The following is a 14,589-nucleotide window of genomic DNA, read 5'->3' as shown; positions in this document are numbered from 1 at the left end:
ATTAAAGTATTGTGATAAAGTTTATTTTTTCTTTCTGATGTTCACAATATGATATCTTAGCCACTTGCCTAAGATTTGTTTTGACAAAGCTTTTATCAACTCACTCTATCTGTCTGGTAAAAGTGTTAACACGTTATTTCTCCCACACCCATTCTCGGATCAAGTTGAAACTTCGCACAATTATTCATTGGCATAGACAAGACATGAATCGATAAAAAAAAAACAAAGAAAAGTAACCAAATAGTCAATTAATTACTGGGAATTTTTTTTTCTTTGATGCCAACAAGGGGGGGGGGGCGAACAGTTACGTGGGCGACAAAATTGTTATGTGGAAACTTTGTGTCGTCGAAAATTGTACTTTATGTAAACTATATTACTACTAACCGACCCGCGGCGTAGCATACGCTGCTATTTAGTGACGGGTGAACGCTTCCTGAAAGACACAGTTGTCCAAATGGGGTGGGTTTGGGCAAACGACTGTGTGAGCATGCATGCATGGAGAGCGAGGAAGGCGCGGGTGCTGCGGGAGGGGGCGGGAGGAGGGTTAGAGAGTCGGCGTGCGTGCGTGGTGTCCCGCAAGGTTGGGCGACGTAGAGAATTATGTATACAGAAATGAACCGTGGGACTGTCCTCAGTCTATGCCGTCTTTGGCCGTCTTTAAAAAATCTATAACTGCTCTACATTCGAGATGTGTTATACCAGTATATTGAAGTGTAGCTTCACCTTTGACTCATTTAAGTACGTCACCAAATAAGTCAATTATTTTCCCTCCAAAAAGATTTAACACATTTTTTGTCTCCCCTTGGGTGATGGCGTATCTCGTGAGAAAGTGTGTACCGAAAATAGTTCCGGGCGAGCGGCAAACTGACACCTCGGAATAACTTTGAGGAAAATGCTTGCGCCTTGTTTTAAAAGAATGTCGATATTCTACAAGGAATCAACACTTCTGCTGTTTGGAAGGAGGGGGAAAAAAATAGGTCATTGACTTTAATTGCTTTTCGTTCTTGCATTTGGAGTGGATGAAATGTAGGTCATGCCTTGAAACAGAGAGCATAGCAAACAAAATAACATTTTAAATTGCGCAAGTAATTATTTTTTTCTATTTATAGACAATGCGTATTTCGGGACATACTTTTTTATACTTCTTATTAAGGATTTCATTCGTAGATTTGATAGAAATATTCAGGTATTAAACTTTGTATTTTAAGAGCTATCGCTATAACAGAAGTGGATGGTACAGACATTTTCTTCTATTCCAATATATCGTGAGAGAACGAATAGTTTAATGTAAAAATTACAAATGTATCCGTAACTACAATCTAAATAGATATTGATTGAGCGGTCGTTGGTTTGTAGCTCCAGAGAGTCAAACAAAACCTTGGTAGGCGTATTCCTTTCTCAATGTAGAGCTTCAATAAAACTTGATCAAAGCTCTTTTTAGACAAACATGAATGTATATTCACAAAATATATACAGATTTCAACTTTAATGTCGCTTTAGAAACACAGAGGAAATAATGATGCTGTAAATGAGATCACAACTCTCGTTAAAGATCCTCGTCTTTCCGTCACTCGACTCTCACTTGTTCGTATTTCAACTATTAAGGACTCCAAAAAGGAACTCTTTACTTACACATACACTGCTACATAGTCGCTAGCTCTGACAACTTTTCTTTTTAAGAAAACCTAATAATTATCGATCAATGAAAGGGAATTAGGTATTAGATCTATATCTGTAGTGCATTATGTGTGCACTGACATATTCAACACTTACGGATCCGGTTAACAAGTTATTATAGAACAATTTTAACTTTCATTATTGTGCATACATTCGGATATTTGTAATATAATTGTTTTTTAAAACGGAGCTGCATGGAACACCTTTTAAAAAAGACCGTACGCTTGCATTAATGTCTTTGAATAGAGAAACAGAGGAAAACGGTTCGCTGGAGACAAAGAGTCTCATGGTGAGACATTTTAAACAGCTCAGGGAAAATGTATCGAAAAACTATCCGTTGGAGACTTGACTTTGTAAATGGTCCAAAGCGACCTATCTCTTACTGTGCAGAATCTGCTACTGGGTAGATGATCTTTTGAGTCTTTTGTATGTCTTTCAAACCAGTGGATCGATTGTTGTTCTCTAATGAAGGAAAGTGTTACGCCGAGGCTGTGGGAAATCCACTACTGCAAGTACAAGCCAATGTATTCAGTACAACTGAACAAGGTCTAGGATCTTTTCATTGCTCCTACGTTTTGATATCTTACAACATTACAACACTCTAGGGCCGGCCTTTGAAGGGTGTCGGGCCTGGGGCGTACATGCTGTGCGGGATCTTTCTGTCATCGGAGATTGTGCTATCATTATATAAGCTATAATAGTATCATTGCTATTTACCTTGGGGCGTGGGGCGTTCGTCTTGCAGGCTACTGTCAAAGCTGCATGTTATCGACTTCATTAAACTGATGCCAACGGCTGTAACTTAAAGACAACGCAGTAAAGTTCTAAGATGAAACATAAGGAATGAGGCAATGATAGCAGCGTGAAGTCAGTCTGTAGTACGAGCGTCAGACTTGTTTGTAAGCTGTAAGATATTTTTTTGTTGACTTTTAAAAGTGTTTCAAAAACAGCTCATTGTAATGCAGAAAATGATCGGACCTGTCCCGTGGTGGAGATCAGCTGGCATTGAACAAGCAAGACGAGTCAGTGCCCAATGGGTTTTTACTTTAAACATATTAGTTGAAGGTATTTTCACTGTGCCCCCGCGGTGGGAAGGAAGCGAAAACTGTGTCATACTCTTTTCTGCTGTCATGACTTTCCTTGCTGAATTCTGTCTTGACAAGTCTGTTCCTGACTTTCCTTGCTGAATTCTGTCTTGACAAGTCTGTTCCTGATTTTCCTTGCTGAATTCCGTCTTGACAAGTCTGTCCCTGACTTTCCTAGCTGAATTCTGTCTCTACAAGTCTGTCCCTGACTTTCCTTGCTGAATTCTGACTTGACAAGTCTGTCCCTGACTTTCCTTGCTGAATTCTGTCTCTATGAGACTGTCCCTGACTTTCCTTGCTTAATTCTGTCCCTATAAGTCTGTCCCTGACTTTCCTTGATGAATTCTGTCTTTACAAGTCTGCACCAGACTTTCCTTGCTAAATTCTGTCTCGACAAGTCTGGGAAGCCACATGCTGTTGACTTGTTTGGTAACTTACCTGTATTCGTACACAACTCCCATAGGATTTCTCCAATAGAGAATATTTGAGCCTCTCACTCAAATGAAGCTTAAAAGCTAATTATAATGAATACAGTGTACCGAAAGGCGAAGAGTGAAGCTTTGGAAACAACCATTTTATTTGGAGTTTCACCAGTAGAGTGTCCACGTTGCACAATTTACCGAGAAGCACAACTCTATAAAAAAAAAAAACTGCACAGTTTATCTCAGATACTGGATTAGTCACCTGGACCCCAAACTTGATACGAGAACACAGACGAAATAAGTAATAGTGAGTATAGAAATTTTCTTTTTTAGTCCTCCCAAGCAAATCTGGTTTGTTTTGAAATTAAGATATTACTTTCGTCTAGAGCTCGTGTTTCCGTGTACGGTCTCATAAGCCAAACATTCGAATTAATTTCTTGTTTAAATAACGGTCAGGCAATTAGTGCAGGTTTTATGAATTGAAAAACAAATCATGTCGACATGCTGTTAAGATTTCAATGCCGAGTGCACCTGTACTTTTAAAGTATTTATGATTCTGTGTTTTAAGTGCAAAATAATGATGTCAACTGTAGCTGCTTGAAATAAATGCACGCCATTGTGTGCGCGTCGTTGATAGCAGTGCACAAGAAAATCTACACAACAAACAGTCATGTTCTCTACCTAAATGCTTGAGTTCAAACACATTGGATAAAGAATAACAAATGCGTTTCTCAAACTAGATCAGTGCATATCTTTTTTTTTTTTTTGTAATCAGGGCCGGCCTTAGGCCACCGCCTAGGGCCTCCATTTGGCGGGGGCATCGGACAGGACTATCAACAATTTTCCTAGAGCTGGGTGGACGCAGAGGCGCCCAAAGATCTCGAAATTAAAAATCCCATTCTTCCCCAGGATCCAGTAGTCGTATTATAAGGTCTTAGGGGCTCGCAAGGAACTTCCTCAGGGAACAGTACCAGGAAAAAGAAGAAGAGGCAGACAGAAAGCTATGGGAAGACAACATAAAAGAATGAACCAGCCTGCCATTGAACGATATTCTAACTAAGGCAAAAGACAGAGAGAAATGGAGAAATGCGGTCGACAAATCTCGCATGGTGCCGCAACGGTCCAACAGACTAAGAGATAGGTAAAAAAAAAAAGCCAGTACAGAAAGGTGTGTGTGTATGAGTGTTTGCGTGTGTGTAGTGGCGTGTAACCCGCTTCCTGTAATTATAATTTTCCTCATGGAAGTTGTCGACCTTTAACGTTTTACATTGTAGCAAATCCTGTGCGCTTCATTACCTGTAGTGGGCGGCACGTGTAGACTAAAGGTGTACGAAGGTGACTGACGAGAAATTAATACTGTACAGGTCAACAAGTGGTAGTGTGAGGTATGAGGTAGATCAGTGTCGTAGGTCAGTCGCGTAGATCATATAATTAACAGGGTTGGTTGGGTGCTTCAATATAAATATTATTGATCAGGTGTTCGTGGTGGCTGAGCGGTAAAGCGCTTGACCACTGAACCGGGAATCCCGGGTTAGAATCCTGATGAAGAATGGGAATTTTAATTTCGGGATCTTCCGGCGCCTCTGAGTCCACCCAGCTCTAATGATTAGTTAGGAAAAAGTAAAGGCGGTTTGTCGTTGTGCTGGCCACGCCATCGTTAACCGTAGGCCACAGAAACAGATGACCTTTACATCATCTGCCCAATTGACCACAAGGTCTGAAAGGGGAACTTTCTTTTTTTTCGCCCATTCACTCCATGTTCATTGAAATGGCGGTTGGTTCAGTTCAATGGGGTGGGGAGAAGGTATGAAAGCAGATGTGAGCATAACTTGTCAAAGTGACGTAGCAGCCTATACCTGTAATCCTTTGTCCTATTGTAAAGACCAGTGGGAGAATATTTTTGTCAAAGCCTCAAACTTAATTAAACTTTATCAGCACTCAGGTTCTACAATATTTGATAGAGCTGTATTGATAAATAGTTTGGTCATTCCAAAGATTGTCTATTTAGCTAACATTACAGAGCCACCTCCTAAATTCATAAACAAGCTGAACAAGTTAATTAGAAGCTTTATATTTAAAAACACTATTAGGAGCATTAAGCACACTACACTCATTCAAAACAAAGAGGATGGGGGGATAAACTTGCAAGATGTTAAAACAAAAATACAGTCGCTAAGGCTAAAATTTGTAGGTCAAGTAGTTAGGAACCCAACAAACTTTCCCTTGACAATTTACTATTATGGTTTAAGATTAAGTAGTCTTCTTCCAATACACAATGATACTCCTCACTATTTTGGTACAGTCACTCATCCATTTTACAGATCTATTTCAAGAATTGTACCTGGTAATGAACATTTAATACACAACAAAACCAAAGAATCATACACAACACTTAAAAAGCTGTTACAGGAAAGCCTAGTAAATAGGATTAAGTGGGGGAGAGTTCTTGGGGTGACAGAATTCAAGGACACATTCATAAACCTACACAGTAAACATATCCCACCAAAAGCTAGAGAGATTAGTTATAGACTTATCTTTGGGATGACCCCTATGGTTAGAAGACGGGCAAATGACCGTGAATGTATATTATGCCACCTTGAAAATGCTGATAACGAGAAACACATGTATTTGGAATGTCCATTATTCCTTCAAGTTAGAAGTACTGTAATGGACCTATTGGAAGCAAACTGTGGCAATTATGTAAATGTTAACTTGTCTATTATTTTAAACAAGCTGCCAAAACTAAAAAATAAAATGATACATAACTTTAACTTGATTATTGTTTCCGAATACAGGAATCTTGTTTGGGCTAGCTGGCTCAAATGTCTACATAATAATAAGGTGTTTGATCCTAATCACTTGGAATTAACATTTAGAAAAATAATGGACTTAGTGTAGAGAATTATCTAGTTTGACTTTCATATACCTGTACAATGCTCATGTAGTTTTTCAGAAATAGGGTGTTGGGGGTCAGGTATATCTGATATTGTGTTGATTGTTCTGGAGTATCATTTTTCTGTCTTTAGGGGGTTCATTGGTTAGGTAGTATGTCTTTGATATTAAATAATATTTCTATTATTGTTATTATATTTTTAGGTTAATCACCTTTCAATTGTTTATGATTTAATACTTGTGAATTATGTAATGATCTAAAAATCTGAATCAGTCTGAAGTCAGTCTTTGGCCATGCTTTTAAGCTTTAGTAGGAAGGAGTCAACGGTTTTTGACGAAACTGTTTAACAAAGCTTACAATTAACGATCTAATTTCTCTCTCTCTCTATCTATCTATCTCACTCCTTCTCTCACTGTACCATTTTTCCATCCCGAGTAAATTAGATGTTGTATGTACGCCAGGCATGTAGTCAGCTACTCTGTTAATTGGCGCTAGCACGTGAAGTTGGTCCATTGAACTAATTAGAAGTGAACGTTGAGAGAAATTCGAATGAGAGAACATACGATTGCCTGAATTAAGAGAGAGAGAGAGAAAGAGAAAAAGAGAGAGGATGCAAGAAGGAAGAGGGAAAGAATGAAAACTCCTAATTGGTCAGTACGATTCACAAACTCAAGCTGAATCCAGTCAGATGTAGATCTATTTCTCACAAAGTCAAACAAAACTAACACGATTCTACAAACAAGAGCAGAGATGAATTAACTGTGTCCCGACGGAAACATCCGGCTTGTTACATAGTAGTCTCCGGCCTCCGTGACGATTTGGCCCTCTCAGGAAAAGATTTAGCCATTCACATTTTTTTTTTTCTTCGTAATTGTCCAAAGATTTCAATCTACGGCTTATGGAACTCTAGGCCTAAGGAAATTTTACCTCCATCTGATGTCTGGGAAAGATCCAAGCTAATGTACATTTTTTATCCCTATTTCCCCATCGCTCGTATCTCAAGGCCAGGGAAACTCCCCAATATCTCAAGGCCAGGTAAACTCCCCAATATCTCAAGGCCAGGTAAACTCCCCAATAGCTCAAGGCCAGGCAAACTCCCCAATATCTCAAGGCCGGGTAAACTCCCCAATATCTCAAGGCCGGGTAAACTCCCCCAATATCTCAAGGCCAGGTAAACTCCCCAATATCTCAAGGCCGGGTAAACTCCCCAATATCTCAAGGCCGGGTAAACTCCCCAATATCTCAAGGCCGGGTAAACTCCCCAATATCTCAAGGCCAGGTAAACTCCCCAATATCTCAAGGCCGGGTAAACTCCCCAATATCTCAAGGCCAGGCAAACTCCCCAATATATCAAGGCCAGGTAAACTCCCCAATATCTCAAGGCCAGGGAAACTCCCCAATATCTCAAGGCCAGGTAAACTCCCCAATATCTCAAGGCCAGGGAAACTCCCCAATATCTCAAGGTCAGGGAAACTCCCCAATATCTCAAGGCCAGGTAAACTCCCCAATATCTCAAGGCCAGGTAAACTCCCCAATAGCTCAAGGCCAGGCAAACTCCCCAATATCTCAAGGCCAGGTAAACTCCCCAATATCTCAAGGCCAGGGAAACTCCCCAATATCTCAAGGCCAGGTAAACTCCCCAATATCTCAAGGCCGGGTAAACTCCCCAATATCTCAAGGCCAGGTAAACTCCCCAATATCTCAAGGCCAGGCAAACTCCCCAATATATCAAGGCCAGGCAAACTCCCCAATATCTCAAGGCCGGGTAAACTCCCCAATATCTCAAGGCCAGGTAAACTCCCCAATATCTCAAGGCCAGGCAAACTCCCCAATATCTCAAGGCTTGGTAATTCCCCAATATCTCAAGGCCGGGTAAACTCCCCAATATCACAAGGCCAGGCAAACGCCCCAATATTCCTTTATGTGTAACATCACCCGTGCAGGTGTCCGCCGTAAAAAAACTGAGAAATGGTGTGTATGTACTGTACAATTACTGATAGTAGCATGTTTGTGTGTGTGTATGTGCGCGCGCGCTTTTTTCCATCCCCGTCTGTGCAATGTACTCTGTCCTTAGGCGCCCTAACGTGTGCTTCCCTATTGATTCAATTGTCATCTCTAACTGCCGTTTCCAACCGAGCGCCACGTTGAGGCTGAGAAGCGGTACCTCGGGACGATATACAACAAACCTGGGTGCTTCTATCATGTGATCGCGCCCTTCACGCCCCCCCCCCCCTTTGCCGTCTTTTTTTTAAGGTGACTGAAATGACGTTGATGACTTATATATATATATTTTTTTTTATTTTACTTTCTTAATATCGAAGTGTTTTAGAATAAAGGAACTTAAACAAGAAATTGACGTTCCTTTTTTGGTCTCGTACATGTCACCTTTTAGCATTACCCGAGGGGAAGTGGGGTATGTGTGTGTGTTGCTGGTGTAATCACGAGGAAAACTATAGCGGACGATTTGTTTGTTTAAGCTGAATAGATTCTAATGTAACCACCAGTAAGTGCCCCTTGTGGTTGAGGTTATAAATAGGGGAGTGAAATCTGAACAACAAAAATAAGCATATCCAAGGGAAAGAACCGCTAATTATTGCCATTTATCTCAAGATGGCAAGATTTAGAACCCTTTCTGCTTTATGAAACAAAATTAATTAATTACTACTAATTGATTTAGCTTATTATTATTTTTTTTTATTAATTTTTTTTTTTTTTTTGCATTTCAATTTGATCCGAGGATGGGAAGTGGGAGAAAAAAAAAGCAACAACATGTATTACTTGGGAATAAATCCGTATTGTTAAGTATTTCTGAATCTTCTGGCTAAATGTACTAGTAGGCACACAAATAAAAACACTGCAAAGAACTTGACGACTAAACTTTCAGCTTCATATAACTTTATTGACTATTAACTCTAACAATTCGTTACTGTAACATGTACCGTAGAAGACTGTACAATATCTGTCAGTTTACAGTTAGCTATACTTCGTTGCAATTCATCTCTTCACTTCGTTGCAATTCATCTCTTCTCAACTTGCATCGAGCCGTATTCTACAGAACAGACCAACGACACACTTCCCAGTGTCGCTCCAGGTCTCACAAAGCTGAACCAAGTCGTACTCAAGTCTACCGAATCAGAGCCGCACACGTCTTACATCGACTGTATCGACTGTAACGGCTCAAGTCCACTGTAGTTCGCCGTATAGACTTTAACGACAGTAGTCCATTCCAGTTAACTCTACCCTAGTTAACTTGCTTCGAGTCGTACACATCTCTCTTTTACTGTCTCGCACAGTAGACAACAGTACCGACGACTCACTCACGACTGACTTTCACATTAACTCTCTGGCTTATATAGAGTCCCTAATCGCTTCTCCAAAGTTGCACAAACACTGCTAGTATCCTCTGGAACGACACGGGAGGAAACGTCACATCCTGTCGTTGTTTACACATGTCGATTCCAGAGAACACCTGCTGCAGTGTCATCTCGCCGAGGTCACACGTAGTGACCTCTAACTGTAACACTGCCCCCTTCGTAGATCAGTTCGTCCTCTGGAACAACACGTGAGGACACGTCACATCCTGTCCTTGTCTATACGCGTAGATTCCAGAGAACACTGGCTGCTGTGTCATCTCGCTGGGGTCACACGTTGACCTCTACTTGTCACTGTTCATTTGTAACAATATATATATATATATATATATATATATATATATATATATATATATATATATATATATATATATGTATCCTCATTTCTAATTAATTAGCATTTATTCCCCTTATTTCGAAATTAAGTAAAATAATTAATTATTAATAATTAATTATCTAATTGATTAATATTTTGGTTGTTTCATGTTTTGTCAGTAACAATGAATAATTGTGTAGAGTTTCAACTTGATCCAGAATGGGAAGTGGCAGACAAAATATGCTCAAACATTTTACCAGACAGACAGAGCTGATATAAGCTTTGTAAAAAAATTTGTTGGGGAACCAGGCTGTCAACGAGAGACAGACGTACATGTTTCAGAGCGGGTTGTATTTTGTTGGAATTGTTTTAAGATGCATTATTTCTAAATCGATCTAGATTGAAGTGGAAAGGTTGAAATATTGTCAAGAAAATGTACGTTCAATTTTGTTCAAAAAAAGAAAGTTATAAAATGAATACGTCTACAACAGTTTAGGTGGACTAACTGTTTTGGAGCTACAACCCGACGACTTACGCATCAAAATGGAACACGACGTACAGAGATTCCTCCGCTGTCAGCTACATCTTTGCTATTTTTAGAACTATGTTGAATCGCGCCAAATTATTTCACAATTTAAATGATTTCCACTCGCTGCACACCGAACAGCCACGTGGGATTTTAGGGCACTTCTATTCCTATTAAAGCCCATCCTCGATCTGATTCCCCCCACCCAGACCTGTCTCTGACACCAAAGATTCGCTAGGATATCTGGTTATCTCGACAAACTGGCAAGGGCGAGTTCATGCGTAGACGTATCTGAGAGAGCTTAAGAAGAGGTGCCATGGCTCATGCTTTATTGGTCAGCAAGCAGCTCTGGTCAGTTTATAGCTGTCTTGGTTGGGGGGGGGGGCAGTTGTTTATTGCTGCGTGAGATAGATTGAAAGTATGGAAAAGGAGAAAGTAGGGATTTGTTTGTTTTCTTCAATGTTGAGGCGTAACAGACTGGCATGGATTAGATCGGTTTAAAATGTTTTGTTGTGATAGATGGAAACTACGTCGTTTTTTTTTTAACCAATCACCAAGCAGCACTCTGTCTAGACGTAAATCATGTTTCAACCAATCACCAAGCAACTTCTGTCTAGAAATAACTCACAGGCACTTCTTGTCTTGCTGGAAACGAATTAATGTTCAATGAAAACAAAGAAACTACCGGCGAAATAACTTATAGATAGGATAGATCTTTGTACTAGACTTTAAATAACTGAATCCCCTAATTAATATAATCAGGGCCGGATTCACCTCTCTAGGTAACATAAGTTATAGCTTAGTGTCTCGAGAAATATTTGAAACTGACAAATAGTATCCAAAACCTCAAATAGCTTTCATAATTGTAAGTTAATTTATAGCTCTGCAAACACCACCGGATTACTAATCTCTAGTCTATATCGGGATTCAAACTCAAGCACCTTTAATTAGTTCTACCTCTCAGCCACCCATCTCACGTTGACGTAAACACAGTCAACTTTGACGGAAAGACAATTGAGACATACATGAAGTCAGTGCGTGAATTCAATCATTTTTTTTTTGGCCTTCAGGCAGCATGGTCACATTTTCCCTAATACAACCTCCTCTCATACACACAGACACACTCTCTCTCTCACACACACACACTCTCTCTCACACACACAAGTGTCAACAAATAGAGATTGGACCAGAGCCCTATAAGAGGAGGAAAGAAAAAGAAGAACTGAGTTGGAAAAACAACAAAAAATATGGGAACCTAGCCTTCAGCGCTGATGGAAGATATTCAAAATAACAACACACCACATTATATCAACCGAGGGGATAATAACAACTGACCTCACAGATACCTTCAAGGCCCTTGGCATTCCTAGGAACATCCTCGTTGCCTGTCAGAGGGCGGTACTACTGCAGACCTGCTACATCACCTTCAGTGAAGTCCAGTAGGGCGTCGGCGCCGTAGGCGCCATTATCTCGTTGGAGGATAGAAAGGCTATTTTCCAACCACCAGGCCTGAACATGGGGTTCTTCACCCCTGTCCTGTCTGAGGGCTCCCAACGGTAGACGGTCATATCGGTTGACTGGACCGGGCCGTGCCGTGTACACAGCGCACCGTCCCCGTTCCCGGGTCCCACTCGCTATAAGTGGCCGAGAACAGTGCTGACTGCGGGGAGCTTGTCTCATATTCCTATACTGTAACCGCCACTGTTCCATGCAAGGACCGCCACTCCAGCTACGGGTCAATGATGACGGCCCCCTTGTGGAACGGCGCGGCGAACTTTTTGGACTGGGTTCCGGGTGTTCTTTCCATCCCAACCCCGAGAGAAAAAAAAAACAAAAGCTCGCCCAGGGAAGCCCTGCCGGGCTTGGTTCGCTACTCGTACTTAGCCTATCTAGTTTCCACCCACTAGACGTTTCCACCGGAGGCGCCACGCTGATGCGACGGGTAGCTGGAATTCCTCCGGTGCTACATCACCAGAAAATTCCTTAGTGGAAATTGATAAAGAGATTACAATGAATTTCGTCCCTCTTTAATGAAAATTGACCCTGGCAATGCGTTTCTAACATCATAATAATAATAATAATAATAATAATAATAATAAAATGTATTATTCTGACGTACATTTGACCTGTTACTGTGGCCAGTGTATCATCTTGAATTGCGAATCAGATTTGTTTTCAGTGATTCAAATTCAATACCCGTTCTTTTCTAAACCCTAACGTCGCTAGGAATTTTCTTTCGTTTGGGGGCCCGGGGGGGGGGGGTTCTTGCCCCTACATTTTGAGTAATATTTAATTTTTAATGTAAAAATTAATTAGGGGGGGGGGGCCTCAAGTGGGAGCCCGGGAGGATTTTCAAGTTCTCCCCCTCCTCCCCCACCCTAGCTACGCCACTGCTAACCCTAATGGCCAACGTCTTAATTTGTGCAGTAAATAAATGCCGGCTTCACAGCAGGGAAATATGGCTTGACTGGCGCACAGGAGATAATGATTTGAATTGTAGACGCCCCGGGATCTTTGCTGGGATCCCCCATAGAGCTCGCGGGTTGAGAATCACTGAATCACTTCTTACTTCTCGAGACAATGATGGATGTTTAGTTGGGATTAGCTAGCACGCTAGCACGTGTCTGTCTCACGTGAAACCAAGAAATAAATAAAAACCTACATCTTCCAGGGGGGTAGCTATGCACTCACGTGTATGTGTGAGTTTTAAGGGGAGGGTTAGGGAGAAAAGTACGCTTACCCCTATTTCCCTGACTGGCATAGAATCACGGCCCTGAAATCAGGAAGAACACAAAAAAAATCTATCACTCTTCCCTCCTGTGTTGAATTGTGTTGACAAGTTAATTAAATCACTCGGTCACGTGACGTGATGCGCATGCGCAGCCTTGTCAGACAGAAGAGCAAAACTTTTCTCTTGTCTGGGAATGTTTTACAAGATAATAAAACTGTATGTATTAGTTCTAGACTACATCCTTAAAACAAGCAAAATATTAAAAATCCTTGTAAAAACAAAGTTTATCTAGAGGAAGAACTCCGCACTTACAACTATATATCTCAATTATTTAGAAGTTATTTACATTATTCTAAATCAAACAAAACAATTAATTACCAATAATTAATTAACTGATTTGTTAATTTGTTAATTGATTCATGTTTTTTAGGTACAATAAGTAATTGTTTATGGTATAAACTTCATCCGGTAAAATGTGTGGGAGAAATAGCGTTAATAGGGAACAAAACCCTACAAAATTAGCCATATCTGTGAATACTAAGGGATTGATTTCCCTTGTTGGTATCATAATTTATAACCAGTAATTAACAACTAATTGGTTAGTTGTTTTTTTTATATTGATTCGTCTTGTCTGTGTCTATGCAGTGTTTCAACTTGATCCGAGAATGTGTACAAGCGTTTGACCAGACAGACAGACAGACAGACAGAATGACTTGATATAAGCTTTGTAATAATAACGGTTAGTCTTTGCTAGTCCCATTCACAAATTTCAAATGAGACAATCATCAACTTCGTATCACTCTTTTCATTTATTTACAAGTATCAAAATGTCAAAATGTGTGTTAGAATTCAGAAACAGTGGTTTACATAAGACATAAAAAGAAGCCTTCAGGTTTTAGACATTAAGTTTCCCTCTAATGATTAAGCCTAAGTAAAAAATGTGCCCATTTATAATCCTGCAATGTTTACCATAGATAATTTATTTTATAGTCCCGTTTACAAACGACTAAATTTCACAGTTACACCCAGAGTTTATTCCCTTCATGGTTCGAAGCTTAAATAAATATGGATCTGATTATTATATCAGCTCATAGTCGTCGAGCTTTAGTTTTGAAATTTTCATTATAAATGAAATTAAAAAAGGTAAAAGTAAAGCAACCCCTTTCAGACCCTTTCGATCTTATAACGTAGATGACGACCCTACCATGGCTCCCTCCACTGCATCTTGAATGACTTTTGAAAGTGAGTCATGACCGACGGAGATAAGACGAAATAAGCGACAACCTGCAAGGCCGTTTTCTGGAGAAAAAGCCTGACCTTACAGACTGACCTGGTAGGCTTCTTTTGATGTAGCGACAACTCCTCATTAATTTAAGCACGAATTGTCGGACTCGGGGGGAAAATGCCATCATGTAATAACTATCTGGTTCAATTGTGTTGTGTAATGCACCGTCAACTTGGCAGATACAGGGGCGGCGTTTTGTAGGACGACATCCCTTCTACATTTACAGCATCGGCCATGACTGTCAAATGATTATGCTTGAAATGATAGCGGCATGAAATCAATT

At 40.3% G+C, this 14,589-nt stretch overlaps 2 protein-coding genes across 8 annotated transcripts in view; both read left to right on the top strand.

Moving 5' to 3' along the window:
• Positions 1 to 14,589, top strand: part of LOC106052971 (protein ABHD15-like) — a 114,964-nt gene that overhangs the window by 83,176 nt on the left and 17,199 nt on the right. The window lies entirely within an intron of this gene.
• On the top strand, positions 2,646 to 8,006 carry LOC129921939 (translation initiation factor IF-2-like). The gene is made up of 2 exons (XM_056005312.1): positions 2,646 to 2,742; positions 7,081 to 8,006. The coding sequence occupies exons 1-2, from the start codon at positions 2,646 to 2,648 to the stop codon at positions 8,004 to 8,006; spliced, it is 1,023 nt and encodes a 340-aa protein (XP_055861287.1).

This window comes from Biomphalaria glabrata, chromosome 12, assembly GCF_947242115.1.
Source record: "Biomphalaria glabrata chromosome 12, xgBioGlab47.1, whole genome shotgun sequence".
Taxonomy (NCBI): Eukaryota; Metazoa; Mollusca; class Gastropoda; family Planorbidae; genus Biomphalaria; species Biomphalaria glabrata.
This window is presented reverse-complemented; position numbering and strand designations above follow the sequence as displayed.

What these genes read in the sequence shown, in the direction of transcription:
- LOC129921939 (XM_056005312.1), top strand. Translation starts at nt 2,646, where the DNA reads ATGATCGGACCTGTCCCGTGGTGGAGATCAGCTGGCATTGAACAAGCA. An exon ending in TTTAAACATATTAGTTGAAG is followed by an intron (nt 2,743 to 7,080) that starts GTATTTTCACTG and finishes TCGTATCTCAAG; the next exon opens with GCCAGGGAAACTCCCCAATA.